This window comes from Balaenoptera musculus, chromosome 15, assembly GCF_009873245.2.
Source record: "Balaenoptera musculus isolate JJ_BM4_2016_0621 chromosome 15, mBalMus1.pri.v3, whole genome shotgun sequence".
Classification (NCBI taxonomy): Eukaryota; Metazoa; Chordata; class Mammalia; order Artiodactyla; family Balaenopteridae; genus Balaenoptera; species Balaenoptera musculus.
This window is the reverse complement of record NC_045799.1, coordinates 11,877,542-11,900,139: the sequence shown is the minus strand read 5'-3', so window position 1 is coordinate 11,900,139 and position 22,598 is coordinate 11,877,542. Positions and strand designations below refer to the sequence as shown.

The 22,598-nt window shown below is 49.5% G+C and overlaps 1 protein-coding gene across 1 annotated transcript in view; it reads right to left on the bottom strand.

The window, feature by feature from the left end:
• Positions 1–20,711, bottom strand: part of KCNB1 (potassium voltage-gated channel subfamily B member 1) — a 109,247-nt gene extending 88,536 nt beyond the window's left edge. Inside the window, exons 1-2 of the mRNA XM_036827226.1 lie at positions 20,330–20,711; positions 18,378–19,110 (exon numbers count right to left, since the gene is read on the bottom strand). Coding sequence (XP_036683121.1) covers positions 18,378–18,944 — 567 coding nt within the window. The 5' untranslated portion in view covers positions 18,945–19,110; positions 20,330–20,711. The remainder of the gene's footprint in view (positions 1–18,377; positions 19,111–20,329) is intronic.
• Between the last annotated feature and the right edge of the window lie 1,887 nt (positions 20,712–22,598).

Below are 22,598 nucleotides of genomic sequence, written 5' to 3'. Positions count from 1 at the left end.
CTCTGCAGGTAACAGCCTGGGGTCAGACACTGCCCTGCCCTCTCTTAGCTGCATCCTTGCATGTATTACTCTGCCTCTCCGGGGCTCAGTTTCCACATCTGTAAAATGGGGATAATAACAGTACATTCCCCATAGGGCGTAGTGAGGACTATCCGAGTTAACGTCTGTATGAGTGGTACAGGAATGTTAGCTATGTGGGTGCTGGCAGAGAAATAGGCTGGATGGTGCCTCTGAAGCCCTCAGAGTCCCCAGGGAAACCTGGGCTCAGCCTGGACATCTGGAGGGTGAGAAGTACTGAGGAGACACAGGGCCCACAGTGATGGGCTAGTATGAGACAGGCTTTGGAGGGCAGCTAAAAAATCTTCCTGGGAGAGCGAAACTCCTCCTCCCTTGAGTGAGAATGTCTTATATCTGGGAGGAGGAACCAGGTTCTGCATTTTTCTGAGTGAAAGGGAAGGGCTTCTGGGCACCTCCTCTAAGGAACCTCCAGTTCAGGGAAGATTAACCCCAGAGCAATGAACTTTGGAATCCAAAAGCAGTGACCAAAGGGGTCTGATGATAAATTCTTGAAAGAAATACCAGGGCCCATTGTGGGGCTTAGAATGTCATCAAGTTTGGGAAGTCAAGGGAACTTCCTAGCGGTCCAGTCATTAGGACTCCTCACTTTCACTGCCGAGGGCACCGGTTCAATCCCTGGTCGAGGAACTAAGATCCCGCAATGCACGCAGCATGGCAAAAAAAAAAATCGGAAGTCAGGGGAAGGGTGTTCAAATAGAGTTTTAAAGGATGAATTAAGGAGGCCAAGGGGGCCAGGGTAGGGCCTACAAGCTTGTGCTAGTCAGCACAGCATGTGCAAAGGTCCTGAGATGAGACCCGGAATGGTGTCCTGAAGATCTGAGAAAGGAGATAGGGAGCCATATGATGTGTCTGTAATGTGAAGGTGGGGTAGTACTCCTTATAGGTCCTTAGTGGCCAGGTAAGGGTTTTGGAAATTATCCTGAGAACAATGAGAAACCATGGAGGGGCTGATACCTCTTCCTACCGCTGCTCCCCCTCACCCCCATTCAAAAACTGTCTAGGTAGAGTGGATGTGATTGGACATGGGCTCTGCATGGAATGATTTGAGAGCTTGGAAAACCCTCTGACTATATATCAGAAAGAGCAGTAGTCATTCATTCATTCATTTATTCAACAAATATTTATTTAGTAACTACTATATGCTAAGCACGATTTTAGCACTAGGAAGATAGAAGTAAAACCTGAACAAGTTCCTCTCTAATGGAGCTTATAATGCAATAGAATGAGACAGACAAGAGCCAGATAAATATATAGCATTCTAGGTGGTGGAAAGGACTATGAGAAAAATAAAAGAAGGTAAAGAATGGAGTGTGTGAAGATCAGGGGGAGGGGGTGCTGTAATCATTTACTAGCGGATGTGACCCAGCAAATCATCCCTGCAGACCCCCTTTCCACCCAGTGTCCCCTGAGTGTCCATTATTTGCACCATTGTAAGCAGAGTTTAAAGATGATTTTTTAGCACCTCTCCATCCCACAATCAATTAAGCTCCCCCTCTACTTTGCACCAAGAGTGCATTTGTGGTGACCACAGTGACCAGCAAACTGTTCCACTTCCCTACGTGTTGCTGCCAGCCACATGTAAGGAAGCCACAAGCACTAGGCACTCTGTTCCCACCTTTGCCTGACACCATTTGCCTTTCTCTGGATAATAGGGTGGTGAGATCATCCAGGTGCCCTTCCGGGGGTTGGCAGGGCTGCATCCCTGGGCCTGTTCCAGGCCAGCCAGCAAGAAAAAGAAGTGGATTTAAGCGAAGTTGACAACAGGTTCGAGGGTTTCTGGCAGGAGTGGGGCAGGGGAGCCATTCTTCAGCCGCCTTCCTGAGGAGCACATCACTCTACCAGCACCACCCGAGTGGATGGGCGTCAGAAACAGAAAGAGGTGTAACAGAACCCCCCTGGCTAAATGGAGATTTGGGAACCTTCTGTGGTTTGCATTTCTTCAGGAACTCTGCCAGGAGGGGGACGACGAGCAGTAATGACACACACAAGGGATGAGACCCACAAATAACGAGCTGGAAACAGGAGTTCCGACTCTAAACACCAGCGTTCCGAATGTGCCTGCCAGAATTCTGATCACAAACGCCACCGAAGTGTCCTGACCTTGAAACCTCAGAATTCCAACTCCGACCATGAGTTCCAACCTGAAACATCAGCATTCCAACCTTGTCTGCTGAAGTTTTCAATCACAAATATCAACACTCTGGCCGTGTACTCCTTGGGTCCAATTACAAATCTGAGGATTCTGACCTTGGATGGCAGCCTTCTGACCTTGAACCCCAGAGTTGTGACCTCGAATGGCGATGCTCCAAGAATGAACATCAACCACAGCAGTGATCTTGAGTGACAGAATTGCAACCCTGAACACCAGAATTCCAATCCCAGGCACCCTAATCTCTACCAAGAATTTCTGAAATCCCAAGCTTTCCAGCCTGAATTTGTAGAGCTAACATCACTCCATAAGGATATAAAGTTGAATTCTACACAATAAGCTCTCCCACAGCCCCCAGAAATAAGCCAGAGGCTTGGATGATGATGAAGAGGATGAAAATAACGTACGAATAACACTGGCTCACATTTATTTGTTGCACTTTGCTGAGTACTTCACATGCTATATCTCATTGCATCCTCTGGACCACCCCCAGGGAATTTATTATTCCCACTTTACAGATGAGGAACCTGAGGCTCAGAGTCAGTCTGGTTTGCTGACTCAATATTCAGTGCTTTTCCCAACCACTTCAGCAGATTTTTCCTCCTGCTCTCTTTGGAGTTTGGGTAGGGGGACCTAGGATCCTATTAGCTAATAAATTTAGGACTTACCTGTGAATTTCCCTGACCTGTGTTGTCATTCACCGGGGATGGGCTGCCTTGAGTTTTGGAGCCCCACCTGTGTGGGACAGTCATTCATTCAACAGACACTTGCCACCCTGTGCTGTGCTTCAGTAAGGAGAGGGGAGAGGGGACCTGTTACTTCTGACACCCAGGCTCTATACCCTTCCTCCCCACTCACTTCAGGATGGGAGGGTCTCAGAGGCAAGAAGTGATCACCCCCTGATATTTCTAGCCATCGAAGGTTCTATGCTGCAGGGGTCAAGAAGTGGAGCCCCAAAGGCTGAATGTGGTCCCCAGACGTGTTCTGTTTGGCTCACTCAAATGTTTTTAATTTTTTTAAAATTATTTGGCAACATTGAAAAATGGGGATATCTCAGTGAAAGCTAAAATTTCTGGCTGGGCCCAGAACCTGGTCTGGATGCAGAATCCAGCCTTGAGCTGAATAGCAGCTGCCTCCTTGGATGGGCACATACACTCCAGTTCACCGCAGTCCCCACCACTCTCTCCTGCCTCCTTAATTGAGTGTTGAAAACCACCTCTTTGGATTGGCTTATCCTCCCAGTCGTGAGGCCAGCAAGAGTCTAAAATTTTTATGCAGGGGGTGGGTACTGGTGGGTAGAAACCTGAAGGAAGGGGGAGGGGAACTAGGGGACTTGCCTTGGGTTGCATTTGCATGGGGCTTTATGTAAGATGGAGAAGGCTCCACGTGCCCACATCAATGGATGCGGGGTGTGATGGAGACTGGGGAGAAGGTTGGGGGGAGAGTCTAAGCCCCCCGCTCTCCAGTCACTCCTTGGCACAGCCATTGCATGAAGGGTTCAAGTAGGCAAAGGTATCATAAGAGGCCTGATTAAGGCAAGGTTTGGGCTAGCCTCTCTTTCCTCTCTCCCTCTTGACAAAAGGAAAACCAACAACATGAACGGAGCATCCGTGCCTGGCCAGCGCAGTGCTGGCCACTCTGGCACAGATGAGTGCACCTGTCTTTCCAGTAGTCCTGCTTGGCAAGTTACCATGCCCATTTTCCAGGTAGGGAAACTGAGGCCCAGAGAGATGATGGGTCTGTTTGCCCCGGGTCTCGTAGCTCACATGTGGCGGTGTTAGGATTATGAACCCAGGCCTCCAGAGTTCCAAGCCAGAGGTCTTTCCACTCATCCTACCAGGGAGATGGCATATGAGAGGAGGAAAAACACTGGTGAAGAGGAGGGGAAGGACACGTGCCCCAAGTGGGCCTAATCTGAAAATAAACCAGAGAGACATTTTATCATTGAAAGAGTGGAAATGCCACCAAGTCCAAACTGGTTGTTCAAGGTCAGGGAGGGCCTTTCTGAAGAGGTGGCATATGAGCTAAGATCTGAAGGATGAGAAGGGGCAGCTGGCATTGCAAGACACAGAGCCAGAGGCCCAGAAAGGTTAAGTGATTTGTTCAAGGTCACATGGCTAACTTGTGCCTTCCCTCCCTCCCTCCAGTCCTCCAACAAACCCCCTCTGACAAAGCCAGCCCCTCCCCTGCATCAGGCCCTGGGGTGACTTTAGAACACAGGTCAGAAAACTTTCCCTGTAAATGCTGTTGTTACCAAAAAGCAACCATAGATAATAGGTAAATGAACGTGTTGATGTTCCAATAAAGCTTTATTTACAAAACTGGCAGCCTACCCTGCTTTAGAACACAGAAATGAGTACAATACAGTCCTAGATTTTGAGAATATCCTGCTTTAGTTGGGGCGATAATACAAGTTTAGAAGAAAATAGAATACACGAGGGAGCATGCTAAATGGTGCAGGAGAGGTAGAAACAGAATTTGTGGAAGAAGATCACTTCTGCAGCTCAGGAAGGAGAGAAATCAAGTTCAGGTTCTCAGAAAGGGCCACCTGCACTCCTCTTTGACCTTGGCCTGTTATTCTCTATCTAAACACCTTCTTTCCTTCCCAGCATACATATTACACTTTGTGATTATTCTTTCATTTAACTTTTTATTTGTTTAATGCCTATCTCCCTCCAGCAGGCTATAAACTCCATAATGGCTATGGATTATTTTTGCCAGCTTACATTTATTCTCTCCTTTTTTGCTAACAGTATTTCAATTTTTCTTTGAAGAACCCCCTGTTTCCCATTCTCAGTCCCAACTCAGAACCAGCCATTGTCATGTGACCCAGACCTGGCTAAGTGATTGGCTTAGGGATGGACCAGTGAAAATCAGCCCTGGGATTTTGCTGGAATTATTGGGGAAGAGACTTGCTTTTTCCCCAGGATGGAAGCCTACAGTTGCTGGGTGCTGTCTTTCCAGCCATGTTTGCACAGCCTGCTGAGAAGCCAACATGGATAAGAAGAGACTTAGATGGATTGGAGACCAATTCTTGATGACATATTTAAGCCCCAGATCCAGCCCTGCCTGAAGCCCTACCTAACCCAGGACTTCTCAATTACACTTTTTTTTTTTTTGATTAAGTCCATTTGAACTGTATTTTTGTCACCCACAACCAAAGGAATCCTAAACCAATAGATACACAAGTGCTTCTCACGCACCCTGCACAATGCCTGGCATATAGTAACATGCAATAAATGTTTGTCACACAGACAACAGGTGGCATTGAAGGAGGACCTCAAAACATGCACATATACCCACATGAAGTTAGAAGGACCAGAGAAGCCTAGAAAGGAAACTAACTTTGAATCCAATAGGATTGTCCCAGGAATAGGAGGGAATGACTGAATCAAATTTCGGTCAGTATTTCAAGGAACAATAAGGGATGTGTAAACATACCCACAGCATAAGAGATAAAAGAAAATTGATCTATTCAGTGGGAATTCTAGACATGTTGAAGGCTGGTTCAACATTATCTTTTTTTTTTTTTTTTTTTTTTGGCGGCCACACTTCGCGGCATGCAGGATCTTAGCTCCCCATCCAGGGATCGAACCTATGCCCCCCTGCATTGGGAGCACAGAGTCTTAACCACTGGACCGCTGGGGAAGTCCCCCAACATTATCTTATCTCCACCTTTCTTTCTGTTCTCACATGCCCCTGGCAGGGCAATCATGCACTGCCTCTTCGGTACGAACTGTTGGGTCTACAAAGACTCCGAGAAGCAATGCTGGCCAAGGTAAGGGGCCCCAAGGATCACACAGGCCTTGGAAAGACTCAGGGATGGGCCTTAGGTAGCAATTAGTGAAATGTAATGCTCTATGTTTAGAAGCTGTTTGATTCCAGGTGCATTACCTGGTGGATGTGAATGATGATGTGGAATTGGCCAATATAACATTATTCTCTCAAAGATGGTGTCTGTCTGCCAGGCCATGGTGGGCAATTATGGTGGAGACCAGCCCTGCTGCAGAGCAAAAATGGAGCAGACAGGGTGTGAAGGAACACCTCAAGTGTCTAATTCAATTGCACCTCCTTGCTGTGAATGGAAGGCCAGAAGTCACTTCTTCCTGGCCCAGGAAGTATGGGGATGGTAGTGGGCAGGTAGAGATAAGGAAGGTGGGAGGAGATTGGAGGGGGTACACCTGGGAGACCTTTGCCTTGTATGGGAGACCCCTCTGATCAATCACCATAAGATCATGCAAGTTTGCTCGTTCATTCACTCAACAATTGTTTACTAACACGAAACTGCAATAAAAATTAATAATAACAGCAATGGTTAACTCGTACTGAACACATGCTGAGTACCAGGGATTGCTGAGCGCTTCATATAGAATTGTCACAGGAATTCCCTGGAGGTCCAGTGGTTAGGACTCCGAGCTCTCGCTGCCGAGGGCCCGAGTTCAATCCCTGGTTGGGGAACTAAGATCCCACAAGCTGCGCAGTGCGGCCAAAAAAGAAAGAAAGAAACAGAATTGTTACTCTGGTTGTTATGAGGCTCCCCAGATTATGGATCAGGAAATTGAAGCCCAGAGAAATTCATTCCCCCAAGGGCACACAGCTTGACTCATCATCGAGCTAGGATTTGAATGTAGGCAGTCGGGCTGCAGAGTCTGCTCTCTTAAGCATTCCTGTCTCTCTGTGGGCCATCCACAGACAAACTCATAAGCTAGTCTTCAGAGCGTTTTGTGCAAGGAAGTTATGAACATCAGGTTTCTGGAGCACAGAGGAGGGAGCAGGCAGTGCTGCCTGATGGGGGTGTGGGTGGTGAGGGAGGGAGAAGCTGGGCCTTGAAGGGTGAGGAGAGAGAGGCTGCAGGCAGACAAGAGGGAGAAGGGAGTGCAAAGCAGAGGAATCAGCTTGGGCAGAAGTGTGGAGCAGGACCCAGGAAGGATGGTGTATTTGGGGAATGCAAGAAGGTGGGTGTACCATGGACAGCGGACGGGGGATACGAAGGTGGAGAGGTTGGCTGACGTCTTGAAGGTCAGGCTGAGGAGTTTGCACTTTATTCTGGGGGCAGTGAGAACCATGGAAGGGTTTTTGGAAGGGGATGATTAGCATGAGCAGATTACACTTGAGAAAGATGGCTTGGGTTCCCTGCAGAGAAGGGACTGGAAGGGGACAGCTGGAGGCAGGGAGGCCAGTGCAGAGGCTCAGACTCTGAGGGAAGACCAAAGTCCAACAGCAACAAAGTCATCCCTCTGATCTTACCTCCCCAGCTCCCCTGCTTTCACTCTGCTCTGGCCACACTGGCCACCTGGCTGTTTCTTGACTGCCTCAGATATGTTCTTGCCCCAGGGCCTTAGCACGTGCTGTTTTCCACCAGAAACACTCTCCCCCGCCAAAGTCCACATGCCTCCCTCTCTCCCTTCCTGCAGGTTTCTGCTTAATTGGCACCTTCTTGGTGAGGCCTTTTCTCACCATCCTGGTTAAACACCCCGTACCCGAACACTCCCACCCCCTTCCCTGCTAACCTTTCTCCGTGTCTCCTGTTACAACCAAAATATTGCGTATTTATTTCATCTTGTCATTTCATCCATGAATACTTCAGTATGTATCTCTAAAATATAAATATTTCCAAACATAATCACAATAGCAATTATTACACCTAAAAAATAGCATTCATTCCGCCATAACATCAAATATCCAGTTAGCATTCATCTTCCTCTGACTGTCTCATGATTTGTTTTTCACAGTTTCTCAGCTCCAGGAAGTATCTGTATTTGTTTCTTTTTTGAATGGTCTTAATCTCTCTATTCACTGGAATCTCAGTGCCATGAGGGCTGGAATCTTTGTTTTGTTCTCTGTGCTGTGTCCCCAACACCTAGGACAGTGCTCAGCACACAGTAGGTGCTCAATAAATCTTGTTGAATAAATGAATACAACCAATCCTAATAATAACAGCTGCTATTGAGCTTGTGGGTGTTATCTGTTTATTGTTATTTACTATATTATATCATCTAATCCTCACAACCTCTTTGTAAGGTAAGGGCTGTGATTGGGCCCATTTTCCAGATGGGGAAACTGCGCCACTTGGCTCAAGGACTCACAGCTAGAAAATGGCCAGGGCCTAAGACCCATCACATGGACTGGGCATCTGTGGCTGCTGGTGGAGGCTGAGGTTTTGTGGTTGCCCAGGAACCGCCCCTACATCCCACATGTATCCCCAATCCAGCCACCTTTCACTGACTTACTTCCCTCTTCCAAGCTGCCATCTTTTCTCTCTCTCTTTTTTTTTTTGGCCGCGCCGTGTGGCTTGGGGGATCTTAGTTCCCCAACCAGGGATCAAACCCGGGACCCGGCAGTGAGAGTGCCGAGTCCTAACCACTGGACCACCAGGGAGTCCCCCGCCATCTTCTCTTGACTGCAATGCTGCAACATCCTCCTGGCAGCTGCTCATCTTTTATTTCTCTAATGCCCATTCTTCATGCAACACCTAGGGGGTGGAGGCCAGGGATGCTGCTAAACATCTTATAATGCACAGGACAGCCCCCAGCAACAGAGAATTATCCCTCCCCAAATGTCAGCAGCGCGGAGGTTGAAAGGCCAGAGATGTCCTGCACCCAGAGCATGGCAGAAGCAGATGAGAGTCAGACTTCTAGAAATGTGTTAGTGATAATAATGAGAGTCCCAAAGTTTGTAAACAAAGTTCAAAGGCCTAAATGCAAGGCCTGAAAGTATAAAACTCTTAGAAGAAATCATGGGGAAAACACTTCATGACATTGGATTTGGCAATGACTTCTTGGATCTGACACCAAAAGCACAGGCAACAAAAGAAAACATAGACAAGTTGGACTTCATCAAAAATTAAAACTTCTGTGCCTCAAAGGACACAGTCAACAGAGTACAAAGGCAACCTACCGATGGGAAAACATATCTGTAGATCACGTATCTGATAAGGGGTTGATATCCAGAATATATAAAGAAACTGCTACAACTCAAGAATAAAAAACAAACAACAAACAACCCGGGCTTCCCTGGTGGCGCAGTGGTTGAGAATCTGCCTGCCAATGCAGGGGACACGGGTTCGAGCCCTGGTCTGGGAAGATCCCACATGCCGCGGAGCAACTAGGCCCGTGAGCCACAGCTACTGAGCCTGCGTGTCTGGAGCCTGTGCTCTGCAACAAGAGAGGCCGCTATAGTGAGAGGCCCGCGCACCGCGATGAAGAGGCCCCCGCTTGCCGCAACTAGAGAAAGCCCTCGCACAGAAACGAAGACCCAACACAGCCATAAATAAATAAATAAATAAAATTAAAAAACAAAAACAAACAAACAACCCGATTAGAAGATGGGCAACTTACTTAAATAGATATTTCTCCAAAGAAGATATGCACATGGCCAACAAGTATACGAAAAGGTATTCAACATCACTAATCATTAGGGAAATGCAAGTCAAAATCACAATGAGATACCACCTCATATCCGTTAAGATGGCTACGATAAACAAAACAAAACCAAAAAAACGCAGGAAATAACAAGTGTTGGTGAGGATGTGGAGAAACTGGAACCCTTGTGCACTGTTGGTAGGAATGTAAAATGGTGTAGCTGCCATGAAAGACAGTATGGAGATTCCTCAAAAAATTAAAAATAGAATTACCACATAATCCAGCAATTCCACTGCCGGATATACACCCAAAAGAATTGAAAGCAGGGTCTCGAAGAGATATTTGTACAGCCACGTTCCTAGCAGCATTATTCACAAAATAGCCGAAAGGTGGAAGCAACCCAAGTGTCCATTGATAGGTGAACGGATAAATAAAATGTGGTATATACACAAAATGTATTATTATTCAGCCTTAAAAAGGAAGGAAATTCTGACACATGCAACAACATGGGGGACCCTTGAGGACATTACACTAAGTGAAATAAGCCAGTCATGAAAAGACAAATACTGGACCGAGAGTAGTCAAACTCATAAAGACAGAAAGTAGAAGAGTGGATGCCAGGGGCTGAGGGGTGGGAATGGAGTTATTGCTTCACAGGTACAGAGTTTCAGTTTTGCAAAATAAAAAGTTCCGGAGATTGGCTGCACAACAATGTGAATATACTTAACACTACTGAACTATCCACTTAAAAATGGTTACGATGGTAAATTTCATGTTATGTATATTTTACCACAAATAAAAAAGAAATCACCCAGAGATTGTTTCAATTGTGGGGTCCAAGTGTGGGTGTTTGTCGAAGCTCAGGTGACCCAAATGTTCAGACAGTGGTGATCACCCTGCTCTGTGAAGTGTGCCCTATTTATTATTCCCATTCCCAGCACGGGTGAGGTGACTTGTGGGCTTATACCGCCAGGAAGCAGCGGTGGTGGAATTGGAACCCAGGTCATACCCGTACCCGCAGGAATATGTCTCACGTGGTAACATTACGTCTTATTTGCTATTTATGTCATCAGGGAAATTTTAAAGGAGAATTGGTGCTCTGGATACGAACATGTGAATTCCGGCTCCCGCCCCACCTGCCTCCAATTTGGGGGCAGGGGTGTGCCTCTGTCCCTGTCCCCATCCGGTCGAGCCCACCTCTACCAGAGACACCAAAATCAAGAATATCCCACGTCAGGGAGAAGGTAAGGCCTTATCTTAATATTTAAATTATCTATTAAAATAATGCTTAATGCTAACCCTGTGTCTCCAATAGTCCCATCCCGTAGTCTTTGGGGTCAAGGTCATAATGGAGCAGGAGCCAGGAACACTCCCAAGTTAGGAGGGAGACGCTGAAGGTCTCTCACCTCCGCAGCACTTCAGTTCCCTAAGGTGAAGAGGCATCCTGGAGCTCTTCTCTCACTTCCTGAAGGTCATTCACATGGCACAGTGGCCAGATCATGGGCTCGCAGTCCTCGCATTAGCTGTGTGACCCTGAGCCAGCCACTTCACCTCTCGGGGCCTCAGTTTCCACAGCTGTAAGATGAGGATAATTATCCCTCCCTCGTGAGGTGACTGTGGGAATCAGATACCACAGTGCATTTAATGCTCCTTGCACTGCGTCAGGCACAGTGGTAGCTGCGGCTGCTATTGTTTTTATTTCCTCCAAAAGCTGGAAATGAGGCTGACTGAGCCCAACCAGCCCTGGAATTTTTTCTTGCAAGATGATCCCCGATAGGAGTTTGAGGTTTCCCACAGGTCTTTTGTTGCATCCTTAGAAGCAGAAAGTGGCTTATGTAGGAAGTGATCCTAGAAAACACTGGTAGGGGAGAGGAGCCGTGAGACAGGGAAGGCAAAGAGGCCAAACAGAGTGTACTATCAAGCAAGGAACCACTGTGGGCACCTGGGGCTGAATTCTGCTGAGGAACTCTGGGGCCAGTGTGGACCATGAACCTCTGAGTTATATCCCCATCCAGGGGGAGGAGCTGAAGTATTATACACCTTCCCCATCAGTCATCAGTTGAGGGCTGTTCCCTCCAGGTAGGGCCTTGACTCCCTCTCTTTACTGGACTCCACAGGCCAGAGGAAGCTTCTAGGCAAAGAACTGCAGGTGCTGGCAGCTGGGAGTTGGGCTAGTGGCACTGAAAAGGTAAGAGCTAAAAGGATATGGGTGGGACACTGACCATATCTTCCCCATCAGGATTGGGTCCCCGTTCTGCTCCAATTGCCTATGTGACGTTGAGCAAAGTTATGTAACCTCACCTTATAATGAACATGTATCTTTTTATAAGAATAATGAATTTTTGAAAAGGATCTTATTTAACTGGCAGGAGAGTCCAGAGGGTTAAATGAAATGACAATTAAAAACAAAACAAAACAAAACCCCTAACAGTTACTGAGGGCTTTCTATGTGTCAAACCCTATTTGAAATGCTTTGCATGCATTAATTCATTTAATTCTGGTGGCGATTCAATGAGGCAGCCCCTGCTATTGCCCCCATTTTATGATTGAAGGAACCGGGGCACAAGGAGGTGCAGTAGTTTGTCACATGTCACATGGTGAGTAACAGGGGAGTCAAATTTTGAACTTGGTCCCATCCACAACAGGTTGAACTTGGGCAACCCTAAAATCAGGGCTCCCATCCACGACACTATCAAGTATAGGAAGTACACATAGTGCTGGGTATGGAGTTGGTGCTTAATGCGTGCTTGTTCTCTTTCAGTTAATTAAGCTTTGGCCAAACTGCTCATTTGGCCAGCACTTGTCCTTCCTAAACTTTTTCACAATCTCTAGCTTTTTGTAGCCTTTCGAAAACCCTGGGAGACCAGCTGCCCAGGTATGATCCTGGTCAAGCATCCTGGAGGAATGGAAATACCCCTGAACCTCAGTGAGGGTAACGGGGGCGGGGGGGAGGGAGGGAGGGGCAGAAAGGCCTGAAAATGGCCCCTGATCTTTCCCCAACTTGTTGTGTGACCCAGGCAAGTCCTTGAAGCATTCTCCGTGTTTCCCCTTATCAAATCAGGATACTGGATTTATGAACTGTGGCTTCAGTGCTTTCCATGCACAATCATACTTAATCCTCCAGGCAACCCTGGGAGGTAGCTTTTATTATCATCCTCATTTACAGATTAGGAAATGGAAGCTACGAGAAATGAAATGATTTGTCCAAAGTCCAGAGCTAGGAAATGTCAGGGCTGGGAATCAAACCCAGGTCTGTGTGACCCCACAGCCGGGATTCTGAATCTCTGGCATATTGGGTTGGCCAAAAAGTTCATTCAGAGTTTCCATAACAAAAACCTGAGCGAACTTTTGGCCAACCCAATACAAACATCCAGGATGACTGACCCGGGCCAGCAAGAGCCTCAGCCAGACGATTCATAGCACTGGAGGGGCCCCATGGATTCTGAGTTGGTTTCCCTCATTTTTCTTAATGATAAAACATGAATCTCTCCTGGATCAAGTCAAGGAAGTAGAAGCATCATCACACTAAAGGCATGAAATCCCAAGGGGGCAGGTGGTGATCCTACAATCAACACTGTAATAGGGGATGTTGCCAACCAGGGGAGTAGCTAGAAGAGAGGAATTCGGTGATAATACTAATCATCACTGTTGTCACATATAGAACATTTATTACATGCCAGGCACTGGGTTAAGCTCTTTATGCAGATTATCTCCTAATGGCCCTAAGAGGCGGGCTCCATTATAATTTCCATTTTCTAGAGGAGGAAACTAACACTCAGAGGAGGAAAGGAACTTACCCAAGGTCATATTCCTGGTAAGCAATGTAGAAATGAACCACATCTGTTGGACCCCAGAGCAGAATCTTTTTCTTTGGGCGGGGAGGGGAGGCTTTTTTAAAAAATATTTATTTATTTATTTTGCCTGCACCGGGTATTAGTTGTGGCATGAGAACTCTTAGTTGAGGCATGCATGCAAGATCTAGTTGCCCGACCAGGGATTGAAACCAGGCCCCCTGCATTGGGAGCACAGAGTCTTATCCACTTGGACCACCAGGGAAGTCCCCAGAGCTGATTTTTAATCAAATTCTGTGGTGGGCAAAGTACTGGCCAAAGTCTCTAAATAAAGAATACTCTCACAATGGAATATAATAATAATAATTCATATGTATAAAGTACTTTCTATTTGCAAATTACATTCACCATCTGAAATCTCATTGAATCATTAAAACAGTCCCAACAGGTGGGCACTTATACCATCACCATTTGGCAGATGATCTCACTGAAGCTCAGAGAGCTTGAATGAGCTGCCCAAGATTCCAGATTGAAGAAGCACAGGTTTGGGAACCAGACCAACCTGGGCTCAAACCCTTGCTCTGCCATTTTCATTCCTTCAGCAAATACTGACTGAGCACTTAGCTGTGTGAGCTCTGGCAAGTGACTGCCCCTCTCAGAGTTTCCATTTCCTCTTTATAAAAGAATATTAATACCACTCATCAAATCCATTCCCTCCCTCATCTGAAAATGCCAGACGCTTTTCCAGGCTTCCCTGCAGATAGAGCATGAGCATGTGACCTGATGCCGGCCAATGGGATTTAAAAAGAAGTCTGCCAGGGGGCTGCTGGGAAAGGTTTGCCTTGCAGAAAAAAAAAAAGTGGCACATAAGAGGGCACGCTCTTCTTCACTGGTCAGACATCATGTGCCTACATTTGAAGGCTGGAACTAGGTAGCCATTTTGTGAGATGAGGCATCCAGCCTGAGGACCAAGCCACCTGCAGGAGTTGGAGGAGGAGAAGGACAAAAAGAATCTAGAATCCTAATGGCATCATGGAACCATTAACACAAAAGCAGCTACTTGGAACTTCCCGTTAAGTGAGAAGATGCACCTTCCTCCTTACAGAAGCCACTTCCAGGTTTCTATCTGTGACTTGTAGCCCAAACTGGCAGATTCCCTTGATTGAATTGTTGAAGGGATTTCAATGAGATAGTGCATAGAAAGTATCACTAATCAGTGCCCGGCACAATAAACAGCAGCTACTCTGGAAATTAGGAAATTATCTCAGGCTTTAACCCTGAGACTTTTCCAGGGACCACAGATACTCCTGGCCTGGCAAATTAGTTCCCTGTCTCTCCTACTGAGAAAAGCCTGTAGTTTTCCCAGAAAGCAGAAACTCAGTGGTGGCCCAGCACTGCAGTCATGTCACTCTGATGAAGCTGGCCCCAGCTTCCAAACAAGAATCAACCACACTGCCTTTTGCCTAATGGATTTTGATTTTCACTCCCCTGACGGGGAAGGCGAGGGCCTGTGCTTTGGTTTGTCTCTGTGTTGCCGGAACATCCATCAATTATTAACAGTGGCAGCTTAGCCTCCCAGTACTGCTATCAGAAGGAAAGGGCTTGCTGCAACTCAGCCCACCCAGCCACAGAGAAAGGACTCTGCTCCCGATTATTTATAACAATAAGCCCTACGTACTGTGGGTTAGGCACTGTGCTAAATTTTGACAAACATGATTTCATGATGACCCTGCAAGGTGGGCCTTTTATCTATACTTTAGGAGGATAGCTGGTGGGAGGCTAGAGCTTGGAGAGGTGAAGAACTTGCCTAAGGCCAGAAACTGGGGAGGGGGTGAACATGGGCTTGGAACCCAGGTCTGTCCTTGCTCTTAAATATATGAGGTATGGCCATTTCTGTATCTCACAATCACCCGGCAATGATCCTCCACTTGACTTCTTATTCTGTGACCTCTGAGAAATTTCTACAGGCCTTGCTGTTCTGACAAGCAAAGCATCCAAGTTGGGGGGCTGGATGGGGGTGGGGAGGGCAAAGAACAAATGATTGAAGGAGGCCAGAGGCACAGAGAACTGGGCTGCAGGTGGGCTGGGAGGAAGGAATGACAGATTCCCGGATCCTGAGACACAGTGACTGACTGATTGCCTGTGCCATTCATTCATTCCACGTGTAGTTATCTGGAGATCCTCTGTGCCAGGCACCACGCTGGGTGCTGGAAACAGGGCAGTGAATACAACTCGACGCTCATACTCTTGTGGGGGAGAAACGGAGAAACACAAGGAAGCAAGTATAATTTCAGATGGTGCTTAAATCCTATGCAGCAAAGACACTGCAATATGTGACAGAGTGTAAGGGGAGGGAGGCTGTTTTAATCAGGGGTCACGAAAGGTCTCTCAGAGGAGGGGACACTTGAGCAGGGACCAGCTCCTATGGGGAATGAGGAGGAGCGGCCAGCCATGGGACAATATGGGGAAGAGAATTCTAGGCGGCAGGAACAGCAAGTGCAAAGGTCCTGAGTTAGGATAAAGCCTGACCTGTTTAGGGAACAGCAAGGAGGCCAGTGGGGCTGAAACTGAGTGAACAGAGGAGAGAAGAGATGAGCTCAGAGAGGTCATGAAGCTGGATTCGTGGTGAAGCGTTTGGACTTTATTCTGAGTGCGATGGGAAACCTCTCTGGAGCATTTCGAGCAGATGAATAATGCGATCCAATAACATTTAGAAAAGCTCATTCCGGCTGCTGAATGGGGAATGGATTACAGGGGGCAAAGGTGGAAGCAGGGAGACTGTGGAGGAGAGTATGGTACTTAATCACTATGGAAGGAACCGTGCCTTCAAAATCACACTTGAGTTTGAGTTTCTGGCTACTCCTGTTGGCCTGTCGCACGACCTTAGGCGAGTTACTTAACCTCTCTGATCTTCCCTCTTTGTGAAAGGTGGGATAATAGTAGAGAACTGGTATAAGGCTAAATGTGTTGTTATACTTCATACACAGTAGATATGTGATCAATGGCAGGATTTCTATACTGAGGGCCAATGAGCCTGCCTGCCTCACCATTTCAGCCTTGGCTGCAGAATATCCTAGGCCGTCGTCCATCTGCTAGGACTAGCCGGCAGCCCCAGCCTAGGATCACAGAGAGGTCATGAAACTCGTCCCTGTGAGCGGATTAACCCGAGGGAGAGATGAAGCTGTTGATTCCCAAACAGCGCCTTTTGCAAGCCTGAGCTACTTGCCTAGATGTCAGGCACCAACCCAAACACAGCCTTTTGCCTGCTTCTTCTGGGGAAGTGACCCTCCCCTCCTCTGCCCCTCACTCTCTTGTCTTAGGGACAGGGCAGGAAGGAGGGAGGGTCATATCTGGGTCTAAACCAGGTGTGGAGGGGAAGAACCCGTGTCAGGCCTGGAAATAGCAAAATAAGTCTGTTGATCCTAAGCCGGTTAAGGGTGAGTGACTATGCCTTAAGAGAGAGGTTTTTTGGACATGAAACCTGGGGCAGGATTATGGGCAGAGGCAGCCCACAGAAGAGGAAACAGGCCTAGGAATCTCTCTGTCCTCTTTAGAGTCGACACGGAAGAGAGAAAACCTTTGGGCCTCTCTCCACCCTCCAACCAGCCACTCAGTCCTACATTCACTCTCAAAGGCCTCTCCTAGGGCAGACAGATCTGGAGAAAGGACCCCACAAAACCCGCTCCAGACCCAGCCCTGTAGGTGGGCCTTTAGTGGGGGGCAATTGAGCCAGGGAGCACCCACAATGAGAGGCCAGGCTGGACAGGAGGCAGCCCTAGCTAATACATCATGGCTGGTACGTAGACTTCCTCTTCTCTTTCTCCTTTCGCCATGAATACATTTACCTGCCCCCCTTTTTTGGCCCTGCTCTCAGAGAACGAGTTATGTTCAACACATCTTTCCCAACTCGGTTTTCCTGGATTTTGACATCAGCACCTCTCTTTTCTGGGCTCCCCCTGGGTCCCACATGGCCTCTTTTATAGCACTGCACACACTGTGCTGTCATTTACTCCCAAATCCCAGCACACTGGCCACGTGAAGACAGGCCCCCACCTCTCTGAGGCATCCCCGAGTCCCAGCCTGACACAGAGAAGTTGCTCATCAACAAATGACCTCCTGTCCTGGCCTGACCCCCACCCCAATCCTTTCTTAGTCCCTTACAGCCTCTGCTTTTTTACCTGAGAGCACACAGGACTCCCTGGCCTACCCAGTGTGATTGAACTCATTCCTGCCTCTTTCTCCTGCTTTATTTTTTACATTGCCTCATTTTTTTTTCTGTCCTATTTCAAAATTTACATCGTCTTCCGACAGCCAAAGCATCTTTAGAAGCTGCATCAAACCATTCTTGGAATCAACTCACCAAATTAAGAAAGACCAAACCAGGGGTGACCCCTCGCCCACAAGCATCCACAGTCAGCTGCATGCGTCACGCACGCACTACCCACCCCTCAGAGTCCCTTTGCCTCGTTTTTCTCACTTATGTTAAAACCGCCTGACAGTATCTCAACGTCCTCCACGTATGTCTATAAGCTGCCTTCATTCCCTTCTTGGGGCAAAATGAGGTTATAAATATAGGGATAAGTATTAAAATTGCAGGGTGACCCCCCTCCAGCCTGGGTCTGGGCATCCACAAGGGAGCATTATGTAGAATAGACCAAACTCAACTCTACCCCATCCCAAAGCTTTATTGCCTCTCCGTGCCCTTTTTATTTGCAGTGTCCATTCTCTTGCTGTGGGTTTTCATAAGTCTCTGTAAATCCTTTTCTCCAACAAAGTTGGGGTATAAATTATTGAATGATAAAAGGATGAGGTGGCCAGTGCCACATAGGAACAGTCTGAAGGGGTTGTTGGTCCTCACCTCTGAGATCTCAGCCATAGCCCTTCCTCTTTTCTGGTCTTCACATTTGGGAACTAAGCCAGAGTCCCCCAGCCGTGGTCCTCGATCTGGGGACACAGGCAGAATGCCCCAGCCCAGCAGCCCCTAGATTTCACACTCACCTTGGCGGCCACAGAGGAATTGGGCTTCTCCAGTAAGTCCCAGAGCTTTTTTCTCTTCTCCGCGCAGCACGTGTTATCGAACTCCTCACCCTCCCGCTCCCGTAGGGTTTCTGCCTCACGCTTGAGCTCCTCATTCATCTGTTCCTTCTTCTGGTGGTAGCGGGCCTGGCAGCAGGACTCCAGGTAGATTTCGTCGATGCCCCAGTAGTCGAGCTCTTGGCTGAAGCTGAGCGCGCACATCTCCTCCATCATGTGCAGCCGTCCGGTGCGGTAGAAGTTGAGGATGGAGGTGAAGGCGCCCGGGTGGCGGTCGAAGAAGTACTCATTGTCGTCGAGGCTGTAGTCATCGCACACCTCCAGCAGCGAGTCGTGCGTGTTGCAGTCGCGCAGCTTGCCCAGCCGCGTGCGGGGCAGGCGGTCCAGGGTGCGCCAGAGCACCTCGTGCGCCAGCCCACCGACGTTGAGGCGGACGCGCCTCGAGCACGCCTTGCTGCGCACGATCTCCATGGGCTCGGGTGGCAGCGAGCTGGTGGAGCGGGAGCCATGCTTCGTCATGCCCGCCGGCATCGCTGGTCCGGCCGCCCCCGCCCCCCCTGCCCCCCCAGGCCGCTGTCACTGGAGGGCAAGGCCAGCCGCCGCGGCGGAGGGGGGCAGGGAGCGCTGTGGGCTGCTGGGGGCGCAGGGGGCCGCGCGGGCGCGCGTCACGGCCGTCTTCTCACCTCCATCCCGACGGCTGCGAGGCAGAAAGCAGACTCAGGTCAGCAAACAGGAAGCTGTGCGCGGCCCCTCCCCACCTCTCCACCTGGGCCCTAGCCGGCCTTGACCTTCCCGGCGCTTAAGCCGCTCAGGCCCGCAGAAAGGCTGGGCGCTGTCCCTCGAGCCGGTGCTGAAGCCCGCCCCACCCCGTGGCCGGAGGGAGGGGCCGCCCTTCGGGGCGGGGAGAGGGTCCCCAAGAGGCGCCCCGGGGGCCCAGTAGGCCCTACCCCGGGCTTCTGCTGCCGGGACCCGACCCGGCCGCCTGGGGCGCTGTCCGCCCCTTCGAGTGCTGAAACTCGCTTCTCCCTAGGTCTCCCCGTCCAGTCCCCGACCTGGCCCCGCAATGGGGAGAAGAGGGGAGCTGCATGAGAAAACTTTTTTTTTTTTTTTAACTTCTCATCTTTTCCTTCCCCCGCTCCGAGATAATTAGGATTTGAGGGCTTGGGGGTGGCAGCGGGATTGCTTTTTCTAAACCTTTAAAGATTTGGAGGAATTCCGGAGGGTTTCAGGTGCCCACCTGTCGGTCACAACAGACGGGGTGATCATGAAGCCCCACTGTCCTGAAGCGACCCCTCTCCCCAAGCCACGGGAGCATCTCTTGAGGTCTCTCCGGCAACGAGGTGAACCGTGAAGACGCAAAGCCAAGCTCTGCGCGGGGTCCCGCCCCTCCCTCTGCGCCCCCTGCCCCACGGCAGGAGGGGGGAACAGAGTCCTGGGGATCCACCTGGGCCGTCACCCCCTCGCTCCTTCCCCGCCCCCTTCTCCTTGTCTTCCTCCTCTTCCTCCTCCTCCTTCTCCTCCTCCTCCTCCTCCTCCTCCTTCTCCTCGCTCCTCTCCTGCGGTGGCTTTTTATAACTCCGGGTTCTGCGCCTTTCCCGGGGCTTGGAAGGGAAGGGGTGGGGGAGGTGGGAGGCGGGGAAATGAGCTGAATTTTCTGGCCTTTTCAAAACGAGCCCTCCTCCCTCCGCGCACTGGTGATTTCAGGGGCTCCTCTGAGCCCCCCAGGCATGTGAAGCTCACGCCCTAACCCCTCACCCCAGAATGCGGATCGCGCACCTCCCCGGGCCCAGGCCCTTCACCCACCCCACCCCCCAGCCTGAAACCGCGGAGCCTGGGTAGACCAACAGGCCGAACCGCGGCAGGCGAGTCCCCCTCCTGTGTCCCCCTGCGCCCCCGCCGCGCGCCCCAACACTCACCCCCAGGGTGGCCGCCTCCCGGGGCCAGGGACCGCGCATCGCCGCGGTCGCCCGGGCGCCCCAGCCCGCGGGCAGCGGCGGACCCGGGGCCGGGCTGGGCCCGGCCTACGCCGGACGGGCAGGCGACGCGCCGGAGCAGCAGGCGCTGCGGGGCCGAAGCGCGCTCTCCAAGGCTGGGGGCGCGGACGGGCGCTGGGGGCGCTGGGGGCGCGGGTGGCAAGACCGGGATCGGGCGGCGCCTCCTGCTCCACCTCCTCCTCCTCCTCCTCCTGCTCCCGCGGCAGCGGTGGCGGCTGCTTGGGCGAGATCAACAAGTCGGGGCTGAGCTTCGGCTCCGCGCTCGCTGCGATTCTGTCCCGCACTTCTGAGAGCCCAGAGTCGGGCACCGAGGCGGGACGGCGCCACCTGCGGGTCGGAAGCGTGCGCGCCGCTTAACTCCTGCCTGCCCGGGCCAGCCCGTTGGTGAGGCTGGGGGCGGGCTGGGGTTTTGGGCGAAGGAGGGGCGCCTAGCGGTTTGGCCCTTCCCACCTGGGCTACCTCCACTGCCTGCCTCTCAATCCCGGCTTCCTTCATCCGGTCAATAAAGTGGCTTGAGCGCCTACTGTGTGAAAGGCACAAAGATAAGCGTCCGAGATACAGCTATGAACCAAACGCAAACGTCCAGCCCTTGTGGAGCTGGTTGGAAACAGACCAAAACCAAGAAAGTCAAAGAATATGTCAGACGGTGATAAGCGCAGTGGGGATAATGAAGCAGGGGAGAGGGATAGAGGCAGGGGTAGGGGGAAAAGATTGCAATTTTAAATAGCCCTTGCTTTCATGAGCTTCCATTCTAGATTCTAAAATCTAATTCTAGAATGGAATTCTAGATTCTAGTGGGGGAAGGTGAGCAATGAATACATCAACAAATAAATATCCAGTGTGGCAGTTGGTGATAACGGTTAAGAAGAAAAATAAAGCAAGGTGACGGGAAGAGAGAGTGAAGGGTGAGCTAGCTTATAAAGCCTGGTGAGTCAATCATTCATTCATGTTACTTTGGACAGCTGGTTATTGAGAGCTTCCTGTGTGCCAGACCCTGTGCCAGGGTCAACAAAGAATACGGCCCCCCCTGGAGCTCCCTGTCCAGTGGGGGAGACAGAATCGATCAAATAAATAATCTCCAGAAATGAATAAAAAACTGAAGGATTTACCTAGAGAAGTGAGCAAGGCCTCCCTAAGGATGCCATAGTTGGGCCCCATGTTTACTCATTTATGCTTTCAAATACATATTTACTGCATGATAAGTAAATAGGTGCTGTGGACACAGCGGTGAGCCCCTGTTCTGGAGGAGAAAAACTGAGCAAGCCACAGTGCCCTAAGGTAAGATCCTTCCCCATCTGGCCCTTTCCTTCATTTCTAAAATTAAGGAATTCATTTCCATGGAGTTGCACATAATATTATTATATATTTTAATCTGTTCATTTCTCATCACCTCCATCATCATGATCCGTGCCCAAGATGCCATCATCTTGTAGGTAGAGGCCGGGGATGCTACTAAACATCCTCCAATGCACAGGTTGGAGCCCCGCAATAAAGAATTCTCCAGCCCTGAATGTCAATGGTCCCAAGGTTGAGAAACCTTAGATTAATTTAATAGAAGGCAAAGGTATTTCCCAGTCTGGAAATGCTATTCCCTCAACCAGTAATTAGTGAGCACCTATTATGTGCCAGGTACTACTCTGAACACTGGAAATACAGTGAGAATAAAATAGGCCATCTCTACACTTATGGACTTATATTCTGGTGGGGGATACAGTTAATAAACAAGTAAAAAAACAAACCAGCTCATTTGAATTGTGTTAAATGCCATGAAGAAAAGTAAGCGAGAGGAAGTGATAGAGCATGACTGGGAGAGGTATCAGCAACTTTAGATAGGGTGGTCAGGCAGGAAAGGCTTCCTGGAGGAGGTGATATATCTAAGGCAAGAACCTGAGGGCAGGGAGAAGACAACCATGTGAAGTCCTGAGGATGCAGGTACAGGCAGGGGAAACAGAACAGGCAAAAGCCCTAAGGCAGAAATGAGCTTGGGAAAGGAAGTCAGAGAAGTGGATGGAACCAGGCCAGGCAGAGCCCTTTGGGGATTTTATTCTCAAGGTTAAGGAATGTTTTTGAGTTTTTTTCTTAATTGTGATGGGAAGCCATGATAAGAGTTTTAAGCAGAGAAGTTCCATGTGCTGGTATATGTTTCTGGTATATGATTCTTCCAGCTGCTGTGTGCATTATGGAATTTGGG